The following is a 26220-nucleotide window of genomic DNA, read 5'->3' as shown; positions in this document are numbered from 1 at the left end:
ACCTTCATTGTACAGGTCCACCGATTTTCTGGCAACTGGTGGTCTGGCACCTCCTTTAATCCAGACAAAACTACAAGAGCGCACTTGAAATCCCCCCTCACCCCCCCACCCACCAAGAAGTCCACCCCAAAAATGTGGTGCTAGGTAACTCAGCCGATCTCAACCTCATCAGGACTGCTACAGCCAGATCTTCAATCGGCAGGTCGAATTTGCCTCCTGAGGCCAGGGCTCTGGAACTCCAGCCTGGCCGGAGCCGGCAGATCCATTCCCATAGCCGACTTTGCGGACCGGTATCACAGACCCTCGGTGGCCGAGGCGGATCGTTTGGCTCCTCGTGGTGGCCATGACCTCGGTTGGTCCGGCAAAATAGATAATTCAGAAAGGCTCTGGATCCAAGGGTGTTGGAAAATCAGTGGTGGACCTGTAGTTGAGATTGCAAATCAAAAACTCTACGCCCGTTATATAAATGCGCTGAAACATTTCAGAAAATTGGTTCTACAATCGAACTCCTTTTACCTGTCTGATTTTGAGATTTGTTTCTCCATCCAGATTGGATGTTTCAATGTAACACATTGCCTGTGGCTCACTGGGAAATAGAAAGAACGAGACAGCAATTAGCTAAATGACATCCAGCAAAAATGCTGAAAATATTCTTTAGACCCCTTGCATGAAAACACAGAATATTAGGAAGATTACAGTTTAACTAGTCCATGATGGCTGCTATAATTCCCCTAATACTCAGATTCACTACTGCTCTTGGAAACATTAACAACCATTTTCCTTTAATCTAAAATAGGCATAAAACTCAGCGGGCCACACAACATCTCAGGTGACGTTTCGGGTCACGACCCTTCTTCAGAGTGAGAGAGTGACAGAGAGCGCTGCAGAGAGTGCTACACCTCACTGTAAGCCACACACAGCACCAGAGACCCAGGTTCGATCCTGACTACTGGATGCTGTCTGTACGGTGTTTGTACATTCTCCCCGTGACCGTGTGGGTTTTCTTCGGCTGTTCCGGTTTCCACCCACACTCCAAAGACGCACAAGTTTGTAGATTGATTGGTTTCGGTAAAATTGTATATTGGTGATAGTGCTAGTGTACGGGGTGATCGCTGGTCGCGTGGACCAGGTGGGCCAAAGGACCCATTTCCACGCTTTATCTCTCTAAAGACTCTAAAAGGTTCCTTAAATCTAATACTATTTTAACCTCAATAGGACACAAAGTGCTGGAGTAACTCAGGGAGTCAGGCAGCATTTCTGGAGAACATGGATGGGTGACGATTCGGGTTGGGGCCCTTCTTCAGACTGATTGAAAGGGGGGAAGAAAGCTGAAAAAGGGGAGAGGCAGGACAATGCATGGTAGGTAAAAGGTGGACAATGGGGAGTTTTTTTTTTGATAGGCAGAAGGTTGGAACAAAAGCCAGGTATACGAGCAGAAGGTGCGAGATTGGTTTAAGGAGTTGCGGATTGTGAAGCTAGAGGGAAGAAGGTAGCATGGGGGGGGGGGGGGGGGGGGGGTGGTGTCTGAAGTCCACGCTGTCCGATGTAGGATCTGACCCGAAACGTCACCCGCCCATTCCCTCCACAGATGCTGACTGACCTGCGGAGTTCCTCCAGCACTTTGTGTTTTGATGAATGGGAGGAAGTTGCTGTCTCAGCTGGACAAAATCGTTTTCTTGGCTCTGCACATTAGATGGCGCTGGTCCTCAGCTAACAAGCATATTCAATCAAAGGGCAGCAGGTAGAGTTGCTGCCTCACAGCGCAAGACATCCGGATTCAATCCCGACTATGGCTGCTGTCTGTACGGAGTTTGTTCGCTTTCCCTACGACCGCATGGGTTTTCTCCAGGTGTCCTGGTTTCCTCCCACACTCAAAAGACATACAGGTTTGAAGGTTATCTGGCTCTGGTTAAGTTGTAAAGTTGTCTCTGGTGTGTGTAGGTTAGTGTACGGGGTGATCGCTGGTCGGTGAGGACTCGGTGAGCCAAAGAGAGCGGAAACAGGCCCTATCTCTAAAGTCGAAAGACTGAGCAGTCTGAAGAAGGGTTGTGTCCCGAAATGTTGTCTCTCCATGTGCTCCAGAGATGCTGCCTGACACACCGAGTTACTTCATCACCTTGTGTCTCCAACTTATTTAAATTGCTATATTTCCCTTTGCAGGTCTGAAAGTCTGGGCAATCCATTTGAATTGTTATTATCTAGAAATCTTTGACTCACCATTTTGCACCAGTATTGGGTGACAGAGGTACGCATATTTCCCTAAAGTTCATCCCGAACACTGATACACCTCAAACTGATGGGCATTAGAGCTAGTAAAATAAAATCACAATATCTTCTGGATAAATTCAAATCCAGTGACATTACCAAATGTTCGAAAGTGATTCAAAGATATTTTCGTACTTCTTAAGAAGGTTAATTTAATTTAAAGATACAACTTTGCTTTCCTAAAAATATTGTTTTAGACTTTAGACCTTAGAGATACAGCGTAGAACAAGCCTTTGGCCCATCGATTCCACACAGACCATCGATCACCTATTCACTCTATTTCTATGTTAACCCACTTTCTCGACACACTATGGACAATTTACAGAAGCCAATTAAACTACAAACCCGCATGTCTTTGGGACGTGGGAAGAAACCGAAGCTCCCAGAGAAAACCCACGCGGTCACAGGAGGAACATGCAAACTCCACAAAAGCAGCACCCGAGGTCAAGTCTGAGGCCGCAACTCTACCAGAAGAAATTCAGAACTGCCATATTTTTAAAACTCCAGGTTCAATTACACTACCCTGAACTATTGTGGCTGTCTACAGATGCTGGTTTATACTAACTGCTGGAGTAACTTAGCGGGTCAGGCAACATCTCTGGAGAAACTGGACCATGAAGAAGGGTTCTGACTCGAAACTTCACCCATCCTTTTTCTCCAGAGATGCTGGCCGACCCGCTGAGTCACTCCAGCACTTTGTATCTATATGTGGGTCTAATTGTTGCTCGAGAAACCTACATTCAGAACAATCTATAAAGTAACCTCAGAAAATCCATAACCTGGTGGAGACTATGAGGAGATCAGCTGGGAGACGTTGTCCATTGGTGACCATCACAAAATCCCCCACCGTAACCTGCAAAAAGATAGAACAAGCTGTCACTTAAAGGAGCAGCCGGCAACAGAAAACAATACACTTGAATTGAATACTTTATTGTCACATGTGACGAATCACAGTGAAATTCTTTGCTTGCACACCCAAGGTATACAAATAGTCACCCACAAAGGGCTCTGACAAAGTTACAAAGTACCCCCGCGCCAGGTCTCCCTTTGTTTGCCCCCCCCCCCCCCCTCCTCCCTCCCTCACGCAGTCCCCCATGCCAGGTCCTCCATTGTTCCTTCCCTCGGCAGCGGTGTCCTCACTCCACGTGGTCCATCTCGGCTGTCGGACAGCGCCATCATCCAACCAGTCCACAATCATTGCCGGGTCCTCTTCTGACGGCTCCGTGGCACCGACGCAGTCCCCAGCTGCAGGTTTCATTGATTCGCGGCCCACGGGCTCCGGCCTCCGCCGTGGGCTCCACCAACCCAGGCTCCGTCAGCCGCGGACTCCGACCCGTGACGGCCGCCAACTACGCTGGCCAGCTCCGCGGCTCGCCGGGAGGACGTTACAAATATCAATGGTATTGCCATTTACAGCAAGCTTTGTTCACTCTGAGAGTTCTTCACTCTGGTTTTTCCATGAATATTTAAATGGAAAAACTAGACATTCAAAATGTTATAAATAGCTCTTTCAAATTCTATTCTTTTCCAATTCCTCATTTCCCATAATATAGGCTTTGCATATTTTTCTAGGAGCAGGAGTGGTCCTGAGCTACTACCTACCTCATTGGAGATCCTTGGACCATTTTTGATCAGACTTTACTAGCTTTATCTTGCGCTAAACGTTATTCACATTATTCCCCCATCATGTTTCTGTACACTGTGGATGGCTCGCTTTTAATCGAGTATTGTTTTTCCGTTGACTGGTCAGCATGCAACAAACGGTTTTCACTGTACCTCGGTACAAATGACAATAACCTAAAGTCATGTGTAAAATTTTTAAAAAGTTGCTCGATATTTGAGAGATAATGTTCAAAATCATGAGATGAATAGTCTTTTGCCCAGAGTAGGGGAATCGAGGACAGAGGACATAGGTTTAAGGTGAGGGGGGAAACATTTAATAGGAACCTTAGGGGTACATTTTTCACACAGAGGGTGTTGTGTGTATGGAACCAGCTGCTGGAGTAGGTAGTTGAGGCAGGTACCATTGCAATGTTTAAGAAACATTTGGATAAGTACTTGGATAGGACAAGTTTAGTGGGTTATAGGCCAAATGCAGGCAGGTGGGACTAGTGTAGATGGGACATGTTGGTCAGTGTGGGCATGTTGTGCGAAAATAATTGTTTCCTAGTTGTATGACTGTACAGGTCCACTACCGATTTTACGGCATCCAGGGGGACTTCCGGTGGGATTTCAAGTGCGCTCTCGTCATTTTGTCTGGATTAAAGGAGGTGCCGGAACATCAGTTGCCGGATTATTGGTGGTGGACCTAAGAACTAAGTTCTGCAATAATTCCCAAATCAATTGATTAACTATATACAGAAAGCTGAACGAGTCATGGCAACGATAGTTATGGCAGCTCAATGTTTGAGAGATAATAATATATAAAAGTTGTGCACTAATTCCATAATTCATTGATTAACTATACACTAAAAGTTGAAAGACTCATGGCCATGTGTTTGTCAGCCATCTGCCTGTCGTTAAATGCTGGATGAATGAATAACCCAAGAGGGATTAATTTATATTTTAAGTTTTAGAGATACAGCATGGAAACAGTCCCTTCGGCCCACCGTGTCCACGCTGACCATCGATCACTCCTTCACACTAGTTCTATGTTATCCCACTTTCTCATCCACTACCAAATACTAGGGGCAATTCAGAGAGGGCCAAGTAACCCACAAACCCTCACCTCTTTGGGATGTGGGAGGAAAACGGAGCACCTGGAGGAAAACCACGTAGTCACAGGGGGAACGTGCAAACTCCGCACAGACAGCACCAGAGGTCAGTATCAAACCCAGGTCTCAGATGCTGCGAGGCAGCAGCTCTACCAGCTGTGTCACCGTGCCGCTCATATATCTGTCTAAATATCATATTTTTGTTGAGTCTTTTAGAAAAATCTTTAGTTATAGAAACTATATTTATGAAAATACTACTAATAAATGACCATATAATAATAATGTACATACAATGTTGGCGGTATGCTGTTCAACTGTTACAATGAACATTTGACCAAATTCTGGTAAAACGTTCTCCAATATGAAACAAGTTTGATTATCGAAGTGGGAAAACAAGTGATACACGACTGATTTGTAATGGTGCATTATTATGACTTGTTTGTTAGTGTTTTTCCACCAAGTCGAAAGCGATCAGATAAATTCTGATAAAATTTCTACAAAGTGAAACAAGTTAGATTATACAGGTGGAAAAGAACAGTCAATCTGGCAATTAGATTAACTATTACAAAGTTTTGAAAAATCCATTATAATGCTCAGTGCACAAATGAACAAACACATCACTACCTAAAAGACCCACCTTTTCCTCAACAACTAAAATCCATGTGTTAAATATTGGTGGGAATAAGAGAAAAAGCATTAAATAGTCTGCATTAGTTTTGAAATTATTTAATTGCCAACTTTGAAATAGCTTAAAGTAAAATGATTAAAATATACTTAATTTCTGTAACAAACGTAAAGAATATTTTGCACAGAGCTGAATCACATACCTCTCGCCAAGTCATGATCTCCCATTTCCCATCGCTTAAAACTGGAAAAAGAAAATAATCTTTGTAATAGCAACCTCTGTAGAAAATCTAGAACTATACTTTCAGCCCGATCCAGTTAAACATTCACATTTCAACGAAGACAGCGATCCAACAAAACTACATTCCAAAAATGAAATGCAATAAAGGATTTACATGAGGACTTTAGAAATATTTTCTTTCACTGTCAAAGCTGTAAATTGATCTTCATTAGGAGACGTATAGTGGGGCAGAGTTGCTGCTGCCTTACAGCGCCAGAGACCTGGGTTCGATCCTGACTATGGGTGCCGCCTGTATGGAGTTTGTACGTTCTCCCTGTGATCATGTGGGTTTTGTCCAAGTGCTCATTTCAAAGATGTGCAGGTTTGTAAGTTAATTGGCTTCAGTAAAATTGTAAATTGTGCCAAGTGCGTAGGATAGTGCTAGTGTACGTGATCGCTGGTCAGCGCAGACTCAGTGGGCCGAAAGGCCTGTTTGCACGCTATATCTCTAAAATCTAAAGTCTAAAGGTGCTTTCAGTTGACACTGTCAAATCAGAGGGAGAAGAATGGCTGGACGCTAATACTTTATCAAGACTATTTGTCTCCAGTCTGCTTTCCATCATTAGTGGTCAAAATTGTCTATCCATTTAAAAAGATATTAATAGCTTACGACATATACTGATTTTAAATCAAGTTAGTTTAATGACTCTGCATGCAAGTACAACAAGAAGGGCACATGTGAAACAACTGGAGTACCCTAGGTTTATTAGAATCAGTGTCAAACAAACCCCCTGGTCGAACTTGTCCATGCTGACCAAGATGTCCGATCTCCACTAATCCCACCTGCCCATGTCCTCTAAACCTTTCCTACCCATGTATCTGTCCAAATATCTTTCAAATGTTATTATCATACCTACCTCAACTACCTCCTCTGGCAGCACATTCCATATACCCACTACACTCTATGTAGAAAAAGTTGCTGTTCAGGTTCCTATTAAATCTTTCCCCTCTCACCTTCAACCCATCTCCCCTGAATCTTGATTCCCCTATTCTAGGTGAAAGACTCTGTGCATTTATCCTGTCTTTTCCCCTTGTGATTTAACACACCTCTAAGATCACCCCTCAGCCTCCTGCACTCCAAGGAAAGTTTTGCTGATACATTCATTCCTAGAGTGCAGGAAGCTGAGGGGTGATCTTAGGGGTGAATCAAACCACTACAAGGACAACCAACTAAAGGCAAACTCTGCTAAGACCCAAGTTAGCCTGTTCCACCTTCATAATCGCGAAGCTGGGAGGAAGCTGTCCTTAACATGGAATGGTGTTCATTTGAGATACTGTGACTACCCTGTTTATCTTGGGGTCACTCTGGATCGAACCCTTTCCTTCAACACATCGAAAAGTTGAAAGGCAAAGTGAGGATGAGGACGAGGAACAGCCTCCTCACAAGCTGGCAAACTCGTCGTGGGGTACCAATGCATCCACACTGCGGTCAACTGCTCTTGCGCTGTGCTACTCTGCTGCAGAGTATGCTTGTCCTGTTTGGGAGAAATCATCTCATGCGAAGAAAGTTGATGTCGCGCTTAATGACAGCTGCAGATGCATCACTGGCTGCCCAAACCCAACGGATGTGGATAGCTTGCATGTCTTGGCCGGTATAGCTCCATCAGGAATCCGCAGATCAATTGCCGGTAGAACTGAACGTAGTAGGCAAGTCAGGGACACCCGCCATCCCTGTCACTCCCATCACCCAGCCCCAAACCACCTGAAGTCGAGGAAGAGCTCCCTTCACACAGTGTAGCCACTGTCACAGTCTCCTCAAACAACCAGACTAGCTTTGTGGGGAAAGAAACGCAGTGAAAACCACCACCACGAAAAGCCGCCAATCCCAACCAAGAAACAGCTACCACCTGGTCACAGGTGTGACTGGAAGACCTGGAAGTCCCTCAATAGGCTTCATACAGGGATGGGCCGATGCAAGACCAATATGAGCAAATGGGGCTATGGAGATGCAACAGACACAGAATGTGAATGTGGAACATCTGTACAGTCCATGCCACACCTACTAAGATGCCCACTTCTTGGTGAACAATGTTGCCTGGAAGATCTAGCAGTGGCAAATGAGAAGGCTGCCCACTGTGCAAGAGCCTGGCCGAACATTTGAAACCTAGATGAAGGACACAAAAGAAGAAGACTCCAAGGAATAATGTCCTAGCCTGACCAACCTCTCCCTATAGGTCAGGCCCTCGAGTCCTCGCAACATCCTCGGAAAAATTATTTTAAACACAAAATATTTGTTCATGTTTTTCCACAAAGTCTAAAGCGATCAGGTTAAATTCTGGTTAAATTTCTCCAAAATGAAACAAGTTTGATTATACAAGTGGAAAAACAAGTTATACATAAAATGCTGAAGCAAATTAACGGGTCAGGCAGCATCGCTGGAGAACAGAGGTAGGTGATGTTTCTGGTCGGGACCCTTCTGCAGACACTTGAATTTCAGACATTTATGTTGGACGTGTCTCAGTGATCGGAGTTTGAGGTGTGGTGCGAGCAGAAATTCTCTTTTTTTTCCTCCAGAGATGCTGCCTGACCTTCTGAGTTAATAGCAAATTTGCAGATAACACAAAGCTGGGTGGCAGTGTGAACTGTGAGGAGGATGCTATGAGGATACAGGGTGACTTGGACAGGTTGTGTGAGTGGGCAGATGCATGGCAGATGCAGTTTAATGTACATAAATGTGAGGTTATCCACTTTGGTGGTAAGAACAGGAAGGCAGATTATTATCTGAATGGTGTCACGTTAGGAAATGGGGAAGTACAAAGAGATGTTCATCAGTCACTTATAGTTAGCATGCAGGTACAGCAGGCAGTTAAAAAAAGTTAATGGTACGTTGGCCTTTATGACAAGAGGAGTTGAGTATAGGAGCAAAGAGGTCCTTCTGCAGTTGTACAGGGCCCTAGTGAGACCACACCTGGAGTACTGAGTGCAGTTTTGGTCTCCAAATTTGAGGAAGGACATTCTTGCTATTGAGGGAGTGCAGCGTAGGTTCACTAGGTTAATTCCCGGAATGGCGGGACTGTTGTATGTTGAAAGACTGGAGCGACTGGGCTTGTATACACTGGAATTTAGAAGGATGAGAGGAGATCTGATTGAAACATATAAGATTATTAAGGGATTGGACACGTTAGAGGCAGGAAACATGTTCCCAATGTTGGGGGAGTCCAGAACCAGGGGCCACAGTTTAAGAATAAAGGGTAGGCCATCTAGAACGGAGATGAGGAAAAACTTTTTCAGTCAGAGTTGTAAATCTGTGGAGTTCTCTGCCTCAGTAGGCAGTGGAGGCTAATTCTCTGGATGCTTTCAAGAGAGAGCTAGATAGAGCTCTTAAGGATAGCAGAGTCAGGGGGTATGGAGAAGGCAGGAACGGGGTACTGATTGTGAATGATCAGCCATGATCACATTGAATGGCGGTGCTGGCTCGAAGGGCCGAATGGCCTACACCTGCACCTATTGTCTATTGTCCAGCACTTTGTGTCAATCTTTGCTATAAATCAGCATCTGCAGTTCTTTGTTATAACAAGTTATACACTGCTAATTTGTAGCATTAATCTGATTTCATTTTTAATTTAAAAAGGATACTCAGCCTGGCAATTAGATTGAGTATTACAAATTTTTGGAAAATTTGGTTGATAGCCCATTATAACTTCCAGTGCACATATGAACTTTAAGTGTTACAAGTTAAAAATAAGTGTTACAAGTCAGTACAGGATGAATTCATTTGTTGCTTTCCTAGTATTGTTATTGCAGAAAATTCAGGAATGATGTGTCAACTGGTTCAGTCAATGATACTGTTATCTCAAAATCACAAACTTATTTTAATACTATTTACAGGAAGTTATCATGCACCAATGGCTGTAGGTTTTCCTATCTCATTTTAGTGACTGCACTCAAAGTCTTTCCTTGTACTTGATACACTCAGAAATTTGCTGATACAAAAAGGTCTATCTCACCACAAATCATGCTCCTTTAGTTTAGTTTAGATATACAACGTGGAAACAGGCCCTTCGGCCCACCAAGTCCGCACCGACCAGTGATCACCGTACACTCGCACTATCTTACACACGAGGGACAATTTACAATGATTCCAAAGCCAATTAACCTACAAACCCACACTTCTTTCGAATGCGGGAGGAAACCAGAGCATTAGGATAAAACCCACGACGTCACAGGGAGAATGTACAAACATCTTACAGACACCCATAGTTAGGATTGAAACCGGGTCTCTGGCGCTGTAAGGCAGCAATTCTACCACATTCTGCACTCAAAGTACAGAAGTTTAAAAGCACATCCAGATTCAGGGACAGTGTTTTCCCAGCTGTCACCAGGCAACAAACACCATCATCCTATCAGCAACTAGAGAGCAGTCCTGAACTACCATCTACCTCACTGGAGACTCACAGACTATCTTTAATCAGACTTCACCTTGCTCTAAACGTAGAGTATCCCGACACTGTGGACGGCTTGATAGTAATCATGCATAGTCTTTCTGCTGACTGGATAGCATGCAACAAAAAGCTTTTCACTGTATCTCAGTACACATGACAATAATAAACAAGACTAATTAAAATTGATTGAAACTGGCATCGGTCATCATGATTTACGTTTTCTATGGGAATTGCAACGTTAGCCTTACAATAAAATGTTATAAAAAATTGTATTCCTCAAGCATACTGATGCCAATGTTTGATTTCTCAAGCACTCACCTTTTATTTTCTTCTTGTTGACAGTATTATCAGCTTTGTGTCTTTTCTGCAACAGAGGAAACAGAATTCAGTGCTTCAAGGGTAATATAATTAATTTCAACCCAAGATTATTTTGAGATGAAGGACCACTCAAGAATTAAAGATGCATCACTAGTTTTGTGTAATAAAAACAGAAAATGCTGAAAACATCCAGGAGGTCAAACGCCATGTGTGAAAAGAGAAATAAAGTTAACGATTCAGGTTGATTAAAATGAAAGAAAACAAGTCAGTTCCAAGTTGCAGAGACAGTGGCGCAGCGGGTAGAGCTGCTGCCTCACGGTGCCAGAGACCTGGGTTCAACCCTGACCTTTGGTGTTGTCTGTATGGACTTTGCACATTCTCCACCAAACCAATTAATTTGTTTTTTCAATAAAAACTAAAATCTGAACCATTTTGACAGGCCAACATGCCCTCCTACACTGTTAATTCCAGGCTACTAAGACAACATATCAAATCAGTACAACCTACTGAATGTTCACTGAACACATGAAAACAAGTTATCATTTATTACCATGCAACTGGGAGTTCCCAGTGCCGATTTCCCCAACCATCTAAAGAATAACAACCATTGCAATAGGCCACACAATGAGAGATTGGGTATGTTACACAAAATGTTTTGACATCTTTGGAAATCATTTGGGACGGCACAGTGTGGCATTGGTAGTGTTCCTGCCATACAGCGCCAGAGACTCGGGTACGATCCTGACCACAGCTGCTGTATGTACAGAGTTTACACATTTTCCGTGTGACTGCTTGGATTTTCTCAGGATGCTCTGGTTTCCTCCCACATTCCAAAGACGTGCAGGTTTGTAGGTTAATTGGCCTCAGTAAAAATTGCAAATTTGTTCCTATCCCTGTACTTGCCCAAGTGTCTTTCAAATGTTGATATAGTACCTGCCTCAACTACCTCCTCTGACTGCTCATTCCATAAACCCACCATCCTCTGTGTGGAAAAAATTGCCCCGCATCTTCCCATTTAATCTTTCACTCACCTTAAATCCATGTCCTCTGGTTCTTGATTCCCCTATTTATACTTGCACAGAGAAGCAGGCAGTTGAAAAACGGAGTAAAGAGTTAATTGGCTGCAACGTTTGTGACAAAAGAAAGAGACTCACAGGTAGAGGCAGTTTAAAAAGAGCACCAAGACCCAGATTCAGGTAATTCAGGAAGTGGCGGCGCCTAACGGCTGCGGCTCGCTAGCAGTCTGTTCGTCTTTTTCCTTTTTTTTTTTTTGTTGTGTGTCGGTGTTGGGATGGTTTTTTTTTTTTTTTTTGGTTGTGTATGTGTGGGGGGGGGGGGTGGTGGTGTGGGCGGTGTGGGTGGGGGGTGGCGGGGGGGTGGGGGAAACCTTTCTCTTTTAGGTCTCTTCCTCACGGCGCGGGGTGCGGCTCGGCCGCGGGGCCTAACATCGCCCGATGCGGCTCGGCCGCTGGACTTAATAGTGTCCGGTGCGGCTTGGCCGCGGGACTTTTCATCGCCCGGTGCGGCTCGGCCGTGGGACTTTACATCGCTGGTGCGGCTCGGCCGCTGGACTTAACAGTGCCCGGTGCGGCTCGGCCGCAGGGCCTAACATCGCCCGGTGCAGCTCGGCCGCGGGGCTTAACATCGCCCGGTGCAGCTCAGCCGCGGGACTTTTCATCGCTGGTGTGGCTCGGCCGCGGGACTTAACATCGCCTAGCGCGGCTCGGCCGCGGGGCTTTACATTGCTGGTGCGGCTCGGCCGCGGGACTTTTCATCGCTGGTGCGGCTCGGCCGCTGGACTTAACATCGCCCGGTGCGGCTCGGCCGTGGGACTTAGCTGCGCAAGGCTCGGTCGCGGGGCCTTCCATCGCCCTGCTCGGCCGCGAGACGTTTCAGCGCCCGGTGTGACTCGGCCGCGGGGACTTCCACCCCCTTGCGGGGACTGTGCGGGTCGGTCGGGGACGAGCTGTCTGTCCGTGGGCGTGGGGAAGAGAGTGGAAATTTTGTTGCCTCCATCACAGTGAGGGGGTGTTTGGAGTCACTGTGATGGACGTTTGTGTTGGGGTTGTGTGTCTTGTGTTCTTTTTTGTGTGACTGCTATGTAGTTTCGTTCGGTACCTTGGTACCGAATGACAAATAAAGCTCTGTTGAACTGTTGTTGTTGAATTTACTAATCAGCCCTAAAGTAGTTGATTGGGTATCAGATAAAGGTAAGTGCAGCTGTAGCGTAGCGGCCTTGTTAGGAACGACCTTGGGAGGTAAAGTGAGTCTTTGGCTCGAGAGTCCTTAGCGAGGAGGCTGAGGCAAGGAGGCTACGTTTGTTGAACCTTGACGTGATTTTTGACACTGAAGAAATGGCAGGCATGTTGGTGCAGTGTGTTTCCTGTCGGATGTGAGAAGGCAGGGACACCACTGGAGCTTCTGCGAACTACACCTGCAGGAATTGTGTCCAGGTGCAGCTCCTGAATGAACGTGTTGGGCAACTGGAGAAGCAGTTGGTTGGCCTCAGAGCCACCAGGGAAGACGAGAGTTTCCAGGACAGGACCTACAGTGAGGTTGTCACGCCACGGATACGGGAAGAGCAAAAGTGCTAACATGGTCCAATAACACTGCTGCGCTGGTCAAGAAGGCACAGCAAAGACTGTTCTACCTAAGAACACTGAAAAAGTCTCGTCTACCCCAACAGCTGCTGACGACCTTCTACCGCTGCACCATAGAGAGCATCCTAACGCATGGCATCCCTGTGTGGTACCTCAGCTGCACGGAGGCAGAAAGGAAAGCTCTACAGCGGGTAGTCCATAGAGCTCAGAGGACCATCGGAACACAGCTACCAGACTTGGAGGGCATCTACAACACACGATGCCTCAGAAAAGCCACCAGCATCCACAAAGACTCTTCACACCCCTGCAACAGTCTGTTCGAACTCCTTCCATCGGGCAGACGATACAACGCCTTCTACGCCCACACCTCCAGACTCAGGAACAGCTTCATCCCCAGGGCCATAGCTGCATAGCTGCTATGAACCAGTCCTGCTGAGCCGGATGGTCACATCGCACAGTGATCTGGCACAGATCTACTTGCACTTTATTCTGTCTTAAAACTGTTACAATTTGTTTCGTTGGGTTGTTGTTGTTAAAATTAATTAATTTATTGCATCGTATGGGAGGCGCATTCCCAATCTCGTTGCACCCCTGTACAATAACAATAAAGATATATTGTATTGTATTGTATTGTGTGAGAAAGGGTAGTACAAGTGGAGTGCAGGCTGTGCCGACTGAAAACAGGTGCACCTTCTTGGGAGCTGTCGGGGCAGAAGATGCTTCCAGTCCGAACGGCGGACAGGTCGGTGGCTCCAATACCAACGATGAGACTCGACCGGTGAGACTGACGTCGGGCAGAGCCATAGTGGTGGGTGACTCCATTGTCCAAGGTGCGGACAGGAGATTCTGTGGTGGCAGGCGAGACTCAAGGATGGTCTGTTGCCTCCCTGGTGCCAGGGTTAAAGATGTCAAGGATTCAGAACATCCTCGAGAGGGAAGGTGAACAGCCAGAAGTAGTTGTGCATGTGGGCACGAACGACGTCGGGAGGGGAGTAGAAGGAGGTTCTGCATCGCGAGTTTAAGGAATTAGGAAGAAAACTGAAAAGCAGGACATCCAGGGTGGTTATCTCTGGATTGCTTCCTGTACCTCGTGCTGGTGAGCGCAGGAACAGGGAGATAGGGGATATGAATGTATGGCTGAGAGGCCGGTGCAGGGAGCAGGGATTTAGATTTATAGACCATTGGGATCTCTTCTGGGGTAGGGGTGACCTGTACAAAAGGGACGGGTTACACCTTAACTGGAGAGGGACCAGCGTTCTGGCAGGCAGGTTTGCTAGTGCTACACGTGTGGGTTTAAACTAAATAGTGGGGGGGAGGGGTTGGCAAACTTGGAATATGATGGAGTTAAAAGGGAGTGATTTCAGGAAAAGTTCAGGAAAAGACTCCTGAATTAATGGGAAGGAAAGTTCGAGAAGGGATAAGAGAGTAAGGTCAGGGCCAATAGTGACCGGTGTGAGAGGAGAAATGAATACCGAGGTTAAAGTGTTGTATTTGAATGCGCGAAGTATAAAAAATAAAGTGGATGAGCTTGAGGCTCAGTTAGATATTGGCAAGTATGATGTTGTGGGAATTACAGAGACATGGCAACAAGAGGACCAGGGCTGGGAACTGAATATTCAGGGGTATACGACCTATCGAAAAGACAGACAGGCGGCCAGAGAGGATGGGGTCGCGCTGTTGGTAAGGAATGATATTCAATCCCTTGCAAGGGGTGACATAGAATCAGGAGATGTAGAATCAGTATGGACAGAACTGAGGAATTGTAAGGGTAAAAAGACCCTAATGGGAGTTATCTGCAGGCCCCCAAACAGTAACCTGGATATAGGGTGCAAGTTGAATCAGGAGTTAAAATTGGCATGTCGCAAAGGTAATGCTACAGTGGTTATGGGAAATTTCAACATGCAGGTAGACTGGGAAAATCAGGTTGGTAATGGACCCTAGGAAAGGGAGTTTATGGAGTGCCTCCAAGATGGATTCTTACATTCCTCATGAGAGGAATAGATTGGGTGGAAGCACAGAATCTCTTGCCCAGAGTAGGGGAATCGAGTACCAGAGGACATGGGTTTAAGGTGAGGGGGGAAAGATTTAATAGGAACCTGAGGGGTAACCTTCTCCATATAAAGGGTGGTGGGTGTATTGAACAAGCTGCATGAGGAGGTAGTTGAGGTAGGTACCAACACAACGTTTAAGAAACATTTAAACAGCTACATGGATAGGACAGATTTACAGGGATATGGGCTAAACGCAGGCAGGCGGGACTACTGTAGATGGGACATGTTGGCCGTTGTGGGCAAGTTGGGCCGACAAGCCTGTTTCTACACTGTATGACTAGAGGAATACCAAAAAAAACATAATTCTATTGTAGAGATCCTGGTGCGAGTATACAAGTAGGTGGAGACAATTATACATAATGTTAATGGATATTAGCACTACTTATAATGCAATCCAATTTCTGCATGCACACTAATGTCAGATGGTTTACAATTCAATTTGGAACTAGAGTTTTATTTATACTTTAATGGCTTTCCAAACCCAGCAATCTTGTTCGGGCTCCAGCCTGTGTACAGCAATTTTGTTTTTTGAGAGATGGCGCTTCATCTCTGACCATTTAAAATGGAACAAAGAAATAAGAAATGTAAATTTCCCATTTATCTCCAAAATAAATAGATTTTCCTCAGTTGCAGGTCTGTAACTGTGAATAGAGCAAGTTGCTTGAAATTGTTGAGCATCTGGGAATATTTCCGCCACTGAAAAATGGGTTAAGATAACATGATCATGATTACAAGATTCATTGAATTGCCATTACCTTTTTTAGTTTAGTTTAGAGAAAGTCCACACCAACCAACGATCCCCATACACTAACACTATCCTACACACACTAGGCACAATTTATATTTTACCAAGCCAATTAGACTATAATCTGCCCGCCTTTGGAGTGTGGGAGGAAACCAGAGGACACGGAGAAAGTCCACACAGATCATTGGGAAAACATACAAACTCTATACAGACAGTGCCCATAGTCAAGGTCGAACCCACATCTCTGGCGTTGTAAGGTAGCAACTCTCCTGCTCACCAAGTGCCCTAGTGCAACAATTAATTTTCTTTCAGAAGCAGTTATAAACAGTGGCAAGAAAAACTGGTGCCTGCAGAGGTAAAGCCACAAAGAGAGGTTTAATGTTAGCCACCATCAATCAAACATCTTTATCAAATCTATTCACAATCCTTATGGTGCACTCATGAATGTAGAAATAGTAAAAGGCCTGGATCAAGTGGATGAATCCGCTAGTGGGAGAGTCTAGGACTAGAGGTCATAGCCTCAGAATTATAGGACGTTCCTTTAGGAAGATGAGGAAGAATTTCTTTACCCAGAGGGTGGTGAATCTGTGGAATTCATTGCAACAGTCAGCAGTGGAGGTCAAATCATTGGGTATTTTTAATTAATTTGTAAGGGTGTCAGAGGTTATGGAGAGAAAGCAGGAGAATGGCGTTGAGAGGGAAAGATAGATCAGCCATAGCTGAGTGGCGGAGTAGAATCAATGGGCCAAATGGCCTAATTCTGCTCCTATGACTTATGAAATCAATTTGAAGAATTTACTGCACAAATTTATAACACAGATGAAATTTGTCATTAATTGTACTTAAGCAGTATCAATATGGGATTTAAAAAATGTTTGTTCAATAAACTCAGCCAGATTGAGAGGTGGTTTTATAATTATGATTATCTTATGTATTGACATGGATAGAAAATTGGTTGGCAGACAGGAAACAAAGAGGAGGGATTAACTGGTCCCTTTCTGAATGGCAGGCAGTGACTAGTGGGGTGCCGCAAGGCTCGGTGATGGGACCGCAGCTATTTACAATATACATGAATAATTTTGATGAAGGAATTAAAAGTAACATTAGCAAATTTGCAGAATGCACAAAGCTGCGTGGCAGTGTGAACTGTGAAGAGGATGCTATGAGGATGCAGTGACTTGGACAGGTTGGGTGAATGGGCAGATGCAGTATAATGTGGATAAATGTGAGTTTATTCGCTTTGGAGGCAAGATCGGGAAGGCAGATTATTATCTGAATGATGTCAGGTTAGGAAAAGGGGAAGTACAATGAGACCTGGGTGTCCTAGTACACCAGTCACTGAAAGTAAGCATACAGGTACAACAGGCAGTGAAGAAAGCTAATGGAATGTTAGCCTTCATAAAGAGAGGAGTTGAGAAGAGGAGCAAAGAAGTCCTTCTGCAGTTATACATGGCCCTGGTGAGACCACACCTGGTGTATTGTATGCAGTTTTGGTCTCCTAATTTGAGGAAGGATATTCTTGCTATTGAGGGCGTGCAGCGTAGGTTTACTAGGTTGTTTCCCGGAATGGCGGGACTGCAGTATGCAGAAAGACAGGAGCGATTAAGCTTGTATACACTGGAATTTAGATGGATGAGAGGGGATCTTATTGAAACATATAAGAGTATTAAGGGGTTGGACACGTTAGAGGCAGGAAACATATTCCCCATGTTGGGGGAGTCCAGAACCAGGGGCCACAGTTTAAGAATAAGGGGTAGGCCATTTAGAACAGAGATGAGGAAAAACCTTTTCAGTCGGAGAGTTGTAAATCTGTGGAATTCTCTGCCTTAGAAGGCAGTGGAGCCAGTTCTCTGAATGCTTTCAAGAGAGAGCTAGATAGAGCTCATAAGGATAGCGGAGTCAGAGGGTATGGGGAAAGGCAGGAACAGGGTACTGATTGAGAATGATCAGCCATGATCACATTGAATGGTGGTGCTGGCTCGAAGGGCCGAATGGCCTACTCCTGCACCTATTGTCTATTGCCATATGATGAAGAAATGGAGCGACTGGGCTTGTATTCACTGGAATTTAGGATGAGAGGGGATCTTATAGAAACATATAAAATTATTAAGGGATTGGACTCGCTAGATGCAGGAAACATCTTCCCGATGTTGGGGAGTCCAGAACCAGGGGCGACAGTTTAAGAATAAAGTGTAGCCCATTTAGAACTGAAATGAGGAAAAACTTTTTCACACAGAGAGTTGTGAATTTGTGGAATCCTCTGCCTCAGAAAGCAGTGGAGGCCGATTCACTGGATACATTCAAAAGAGAGTTAGATGGAGCTCTTAGGGCTAGTGGAATCAAGGGGTATGGGGAGAAGGCAGGAATGGGGAACTGATTGTGGATGATCAGCCATGATCACATTGAATGGCGGTGCTGGCTCGAAAGGCTGAAAGGCCTACTCCTGCACCTATTGTCTATGTATCTATATGTATCTGTAATAGTAATAAGATAACTGTTTTCACCGAATATGGTTAGAACCAGATAAGAAGATATTTACACAAGATCAATTGCTAGAGGGTATAGGTTTAAAGGTTTGATTATTTAGGTTTGATTATTTTCTCTGCAGTGTCAGTGGTTGAGGGGAAACCTGATAGAAGTTTATAAAATTATGAGAGGCATAGATAAGGTAGACAGTCAGAATCTTTCTCACCCAGAAAAATGTCAAAGACTAGGAGGAAGAACTTTGAGGAGAGAGGGGCAAAATGTAAAAGGAGATGTGCAGGGCAAGTTTATTACACAGAGGGTGGTGGGTGCCTGGTATGCGCTGCCACGGGTTGTGGTGTTGGCAGATACAATAGCAGTGTTTAAAGAGGTCTTTAGATAGGCACGTGTATATTGCAGGATATGGAGGGATACGGATTATATGCAGGCAGAGGAGAGGCAGTTTGACTTTGCCTCATGATCGGCACAGACATTGTCAAGTTAAGTCAAGTCAATTTTATTTGTGTAGCACATTTAAAAACAACCCACGTTGACCAAAGTGCTGTACATCGGTTCAGGTACTAAGAAACGAACATAAATGGCACACAAACATAACAGCACATACATAAACAGTTCACAGCGCCCCCTCAGAGGGCCTCAAACGCTAGGGAGTAGAAATAGGTTTTGAGCCTGGACTTAAAGGAGTCGATGGAGGGGGCAGTTCTGATGGGGAGAGGGATGCTGTTCCACAGTCTAGGAGCTGCAACCGCAAAAGCGCGGTCACCCCTGAGCTTAAGCCTAGACCGCGGGATAGTCAGTAGCCCCAAGTCAGCCGACCTGAGGGACCTGGAGATAGAGTGGTGGGTTAGAAGATTTTTGATATGGCGGGGGGGGGGGGGGGCAAGCCCGTTTAGGGCTTTGTATGTGAATAGGAGGAGCTTGAAGTTGATTCTGTACTGTACTGGGAGTCAGTGGAGAGAGGCCAGAATCGGGGTGATGTGGTCCCTTTTACGGGTACCCGTCAGGAGCCTCGCTGCGGCGTTTTGGACCAATTGCAGGCGGGACAGGGATGATTGGCTGATCCCAGTGTACAGGGAGTTGCAGTAGTCTAGGCGGGAGGAAATGAATGCGTGAATGATTTTTTCAATGTCATCAAATTGGAGGAATGGTTTGATTTTAGCTATGGTACGAAGCTGGAAGAAGCTGGCTTTTACCACAGCGTTGACTTGTTTGTCAAACTTTAATGCAGAGTCAAATATCACGCCAAGGTTTTTGACATGCAGTTTGACTAGGGAGGATAGGCTTCCAAGGCTGCCTGTTATCGTTTTGATGGAGTCGGGGGGGGGGGGGGTTCTCGTTTAGTTGAAGGAAGTTCTGTGCCATCCAACATTTTATGTCCTCAAGGCAGTGCATGAGGCTGATTAAATTTGACCGGTTGTTGGGTTTCAGGGGGAGATAAAGCTGTGTGTCATCCGCATAGCAGTGGAAAGAAATGCCGTGCCTTTGAATGATTTGGCCGAGGGGGAGCATGTATAGACAGAAGAGAATGGGGCCTAGGATGGAGCCTTGTGGAACCCCGCAGGAGAAGCTAGCTGGGGAAGAGGAATAATTGCCTATGTTGATGGAGAAACTCCTATTTTTGAGGTAGGAAATGAACCAGCTCGGGGCAGTGCCATCAACGCCAACCCCGTATCAGAGACGGTCAATAAGGATGGTGTGGTCCACTGTATCGAACGCTGCGCTGAGGTAGAGAAGGAGCAAGATTGCACAGTCGCCGGTGTCGATGGTGAGAAGCAGGTCGTTGTGTACCTTCAACAAGGCAGACTCTGTGCTGTGGTGGGCCCTGAAACCTGACTGGAAACTTTCCAGGATGGTATTTTGGTGTAGGTAAGGCAGTAGTTGATTTAGAATTACCTTTTCAAGGATTTTTGACAGGAATTGCAGTTTGGAAATGGGTCTCTAGTTGCTAGGCAAGGTGGGGTCTAGGTTAGGTTATTTCTGGAGGGGCTGGTCCACCACGTGCTTGAAACAGGTTGGAACAGTGCCAGTGGCCAGAGAACTGTTGATGATGGAGAGGATGCTGGGACCGGCTATTGCAATGTCATCCTTCAGAAGGGCAGTGGGGACAGCGTCAAGGGTGCAGGTTACAGGTTTTATAGTGGAGACAAGCTTTGCAAGGGAGGATAGAGTGACGGGTTGGAAACAGTCCAATTTAGATGAACAGACCAGTGAGACAGCTAGGTCACGGGTGGGAGGGGAAATATTCATTCTAATGTTCTCAACTTTGCTAGTGAAAAATTTAGAGAATTCTTCGCCCTTAGCAGGGGACCCAACTAAGCTGGTACTGGGGGCGGGACATATGACAGAGGTAATAGTGCTAAATAGTGCTAAATGTGGGCTCAAGGACCTGTTCTTGTGCTGTACTGTTCTATGTTTTATATATCAGCGTTTTGTCCACTATCCTCGACAATTAGAGACAGAGTTCATCAATACCAAGGCCTTTTGCAGTCTTTATTTAAAATCATTAACTCTGCGTTCAAAATCCATTTTAGCTTTTGGTAAAATCCATCGTTTGCTTTGGCTCTGACCAGCGATCTTCGTACACTCACACCATCCTACATAATAGAGACAATTTACAACTTTATTGAAGCCAATTAACCTACAAACCTGTACATCTTTTGGAATGTGGGAGGAAACCAGAGCACCCGGAGAAAACTCATGCAGTCACAGGGAGGATGTACAAACTCTGTACAGAGACACCCAGAGCCAGGATCGAACTCGGGTCTCTGGTGCTGTGAAGTAGCAGCTCTACTGCTATGCCACTGTGCTGCCCTTGAAATTCATGAAGTAAATCATGATAATCGTACTGTGTTTACAACTGAGGAAGCTTCATTTCCATCGCATTACCAAAAGCAGTTCTACATTTTTATGCAGTAACATAATTAGGTCAATTAGATTCCAAACCACAGGTTAATGGATTCCTGAGCTCTCAAACAATGGAATTCCTCAGCATTCAAAAAAGGTCATATGATAGTTATTAACACATCTTATATTAAGTGTTAAATGGTTACAGTACTTACATAATCTTCAATGATTTCTTTGATGGCAGCAACTGAGAGAATGAAGATGAGTGGCATCAGAGTTGTATACCTCCCTGTGGGAGAAACATCCGGAATTTGCTGAAACAAAGAATATTTAGCTTTACCAAAAATACTTTTATACTCACTTCAGAAGTAATCAATAACCAACATCAATGTAGTGTATAAAATCATGAGGGGAATTGATTGGGTGAATGCACAGAGTATTTTAGTCATAATAAGGGAAATCACAAACCAAAGGACATGAGGTTTAAAGTGAGAGAGGAAAAATTTAGTCGGAACCTGAGAGGCAACCTTTTCCACACAGAGGGTGGTGGGTAGGTGGAACCAGCCGTCAGAGAAGGTAATCAAGGCTGGTACTATAACAACATTTCAAAGACTTTGGACAGGTACATGAATAGGAAAAGTTTAGAAGGATATGGGCCAACGCAGGCAGTTAGGACTATGGTAGATGGGGCAACTTGGTCAGGATGGGCAAGTTGGGCTGAAGGGCCTGTTTCCAGCCAAACGACTCGATAACAATGACAACTTAATACGATGGTCTAAGCTGTTCTTCTTGGCATCAGTATTTTGACCTCAGCTATTTCTAATCCATATCTTTGACTTTGAGACCAAGCATAGAGAATCCACATTTGCGAACGATATTAAAGATGGCTGAATAAGCAGAGTGGAGCACATAATATTAGACACAGATTAATTTATCAGGCAACTGAACCATCTTATCAACAACAAGGGAGTGGTCTAGAGCTACCATTTACCTCACTGGAGACCCTCGGACTATCTTTAATTTGACTTTGCTGGAGTTTATCTTGCACTAAACATTATTCCCCTCACCCTGTATCTGTACATTGTGGACAGCTCGATTGTAATCATGTACAGTCTTTCCGCTGACTGGTTAGCATGCAACAAAATCTTTTCACTGTACTTCAGTACATGGGACGATAAACTAAACTAAATTAGAAAGAATACAACAGCTTCAGACTTCCATTTTCAATGATGTCATGGATAAATCAAGACATTGGCAATACCAGCTTGGGGAATATGCATAGTTTTGGCTGCTTAAAGAGGGTGCATTTAAGCTAGAAAGGATGCAGACAAAAATCCCATGGACATTTCCAGGAGTGGTTGGCTCGATATAGAAGGAGAGACTGGGACTAGGTTGGGATTGTTTTCCCAGGTATGTGGGAGGCTGAGGAGCAAGCTTAAATGAGTGGCACAGTCAACCCACTGGGTCTGCGCCGACCAGCGATCACCCAAACTCTAGTTCATACCTTCACACAAGGGCCAATTTACAGGAGCTAAGTAACCTGCAAACCTGCACATTTTTGGAGAGTGGAAGGAAACCGTAGCACCTGGAGAAAACCTACGCAATCACAGGGAGAATGGACAAACTCCACACAGACAGCACCCGCAGTCAGGATTGGACCCAGGTCAAACTTTCACCACCCTCGGTATCAAACGATGTTTCCTTACTTTACTGCCAAGGGCCTAGCTCCAATTTTTATATTTTGCCAACCAATTCTAGACTTCCTAATAAACAGCAATATCTTTTCTGCATCCACTCTACCAGTAAACCATAAACTTAAATAACTGTGATTGCCTTTTAAAGCAGGGAACATAACCCAAGTTTGCATTATCGATGGAAAGGCTCTCATTACAATAAACTCTTTGAACTTGGGTCTCCTTCTGGTAAATCTTCTTAATATTCTCAAGGCTAAATATATCTTTGTCTGGCACGCAGAATTTTTCTCAATATTCCAGTGCGATTGAACGAGGACGAGTGGGTTTTTAAAAAAACTGTAGGTGCTGGGAATATAAAACAGAAAAAATATGCTGGAAATACTGCAGTCAGTCAGCAACAAGAGAAAACAAAAAAAGAAAAAGGGAAAAAGATGACAACCTTTCAACTGAAGCCTCAACTCTAGGTTTTGGTTTATTATTGTCACGTGTACTTAGGCACAGTGAAAAGCTTTGTTTTGCATGCTATCCAACTAAAACAGGTAATACCAGACATGAATACAATCAAGTCAAACTCAAGTACAATAGGTAAAGCAAAAGGGATGATAGAGTGCAGAATATAGTTCTCAGCATTGTAGCGCATCAGTCCCAGAGACAATGTCTAATGTCCGTAATGGCGTAGAGATGAATCGGACAGTACCCATTCAAGATACTGCCTAACTTGCTTAGTATTACCAACATTTTCTGTGTTATGTTAGGACAAGCGGCTTCTATCCTTGGCTATGTCCTTAATAGATGATCACACTGGAGGATGTGGAAAAAGACACAAAGTGCTGGAGTAACTCAGGAGGTCAGACAGCATCTCTGGAAAATATAGATAAGTGATGTTTCAGGACTGAGTCTGAAGAAGTGTCCCAGTCTGAAACATCACCTACCCATGTTCTCCAGAAATACTGCCTAACCCGCTGTGTTACTCCAGGACTTTGTGTGTGTTTTTTTGTTGTTGTAAACCTGCATCTGCAGTTCCTTGTTTTCAAGGATGACAGAGCACTCTGATTTTTCATAGCAATCAAGGAGTTTCTTGATCATTAATATGATATCAGCTTTTATTTTCAGATTTAAATAACTGATTTTACATTCTCTCTCGGCCGCAGGGATTCAGACTCAAGAATCATTAGTCTTGGGCTCCAGCCACTGATTAAATAACAAAGAAATGATGACCTCCGAAACATGTGATTCAATGCTCCTTTTATTGAAGAAGGAAAATAAAAATTCAATTTGTGTGCACTGAGTAATGTAGCTGCTAAGTTAAACTTAAATGTGATTCCTTCTTTAAAACCCAATCTGCATCACATCAGTTTCCATGCGGATGGGATGTCTTGCCATTTGCCTCATTATCCTTGGGCTTGGATTAGTTTAGTTTCGCTTCGAGACACAGCATGGAAACAGGCCCATCGGCCCACGTCGTCCACCGATCACCCAGTCACACGAGTTCTATGTTATCCCAATTTCATAGCGATGGAGAGGAGTGTATGGTGATTGGGGCAAAGGTGGTAGTTAGTTGAAGGAAGAATCCTGAGGGGTTCCTAAGGTTATCTTTGTGGAGGCAACTGGGAATCAGGGAAACATTTGGAACTCCGTGAGCAGTTTTGGGCCCCGCATCTGAGGCAGGATGTACTGAAAAAGTCTGGAGAAGGGTCTTGACCCGAATCGTCGCCCATTCCTTCTCTCCAGAGATGCTGCCTGTCCCATTGAGTTACTCCAGCATTTTGTGTCTACCTTCGAAGGATGTACTAGCTTTGGGGAGAGTCCAGAGGAGGTTTAAGAGAATGGTCCCGGGGATGATTGGACTAATGGAGCATTTGATGGTTCTGAGCCTGTACTCGCTGGAGTTTAGCAGGATAAGGGGAGATCTCATTGAAACCTCTGGATAATGAAAGGTATGGATAGAGTAGACGTGGAAAGGATGTTTCCACTGGTGGGAGAGTCCAGGACCAGATGGCACAGCCGCAAAAAAAAAAGGACGTACCTTTAAAAAAGAGATGAGGAGGAATTTCTTTAGCCAGAGGGTGGCGAATCTGTGGAATTCATTCATGCAGACGGCAGTGGAGGACGTCATTGGGTAATTTTTAAGGGGGAGATTGATAGGTTCTTGATTAGTATGGGCATCCCAGGTTATTGGAAGAAACCAGGAGAATAGGGTTGAGAGGATAAGGTAGATCAGCCATGATTGAATGGCGGAGGAGACTCGATGGGTCGAATGGCCTAATTCTGCTCCTATGTCCTATGCTAAGAGTAAATAAATGTAACCCTAGGTTTTGGGCTGAATACTCTAGTTTCTCTGGGTAAAAACAGACTGCAGTTGGTTTCTTTACTTTTCTTCATTTACAGTAGCAGGTAACTCCACATCCAGTCTCCATATGTTCATGTCACTGGAGCAGAGTAAGGCCATTCAGCCCATTGAGTCTACTCCACCTCTCAGTCATGGCTGATCTATCTTTCCCTCTCAACCCCATTCTCCTGCCTTCTCCCCATAATCCCTGACATCCTTACCAATCAAGAATCTGCCCTCCAGGGGACCCTGCACCACACAAAATATGTTCCCAATGCCACAATTGCCTGTATGAACCAAAATGACTGTGGGGTAGACCAACAAACCAAAATCCCACACAATAACCACAACAATACAAATTAGTAGTCACATAATAAGAACTATACCAACAAATTATTGTGTGGTATTATTATAAACCTTACAAATATAAATGCAATAAAGATTACATAATCAATGACAATGTTCAAAATAAACATGAATAGAAATTTACCACAAGGCCATCATTTTATTAACATCACTTGTTCTAACGATTAACACTCAGTCAAGGCACAATGCGCAAGAAGATACCAGTAGAAGTGGCTTAAATTAAAATGGAATCCCACAGCAATATGACCAAGTTACACTTACTTGTAATAATGCTATAAAGAGAAAGAAAGCATTTGCAGCTCTTCGGATCTGTTCCGCCAGGAAGCGAGGCAGAAATGTTACCACGCTGTATTTTGTAGTGCTGTTAAAAATGAAGAATGGATAGTGTTATTAAGAGAGTAGAAATCAATTAAAAAAAACATGACATCCTAAAACAAGAGCGGTCGGTGCTGGCTCGAAGGGCCAAATGGCCTCCACCTGCACCTATTTCAATATGGATTTTTAAAAACCTTGAAAGGAAACAA

General features: G+C 44.6%; 1 protein-coding gene across 1 annotated transcript in view; it reads right to left on the bottom strand.

Annotated features, from left to right (window-relative positions):
- Positions 1-26220, bottom strand: part of atp8a2 (ATPase phospholipid transporting 8A2) — a 171014-nt gene that overhangs the window by 131314 nt on the left and 13480 nt on the right. Inside the window, exons 2-7 of the mRNA XM_078403060.1 lie at positions 25958-26057; positions 21523-21621; positions 10584-10629; positions 5807-5847; positions 3045-3118; positions 517-586 (exon numbers count right to left, since the gene is read on the bottom strand). Coding sequence (XP_078259186.1) covers positions 517-586; positions 3045-3118; positions 5807-5847; positions 10584-10629; positions 21523-21621; positions 25958-26057 — 430 coding nt within the window. The remainder of the gene's footprint in view (positions 1-516; positions 587-3044; positions 3119-5806; positions 5848-10583; positions 10630-21522; positions 21622-25957; positions 26058-26220) is intronic.

Source organism: Rhinoraja longicauda, chromosome 7 (assembly GCF_053455715.1).
Source record: "Rhinoraja longicauda isolate Sanriku21f chromosome 7, sRhiLon1.1, whole genome shotgun sequence".
In the NCBI taxonomy this organism is placed as follows: Eukaryota; Metazoa; Chordata; class Chondrichthyes; order Rajiformes; family Arhynchobatidae; genus Rhinoraja; species Rhinoraja longicauda.
Note: the sequence above shows the minus strand (reverse complement) of the source record. Positions and strands in the feature narration are given on the sequence as shown.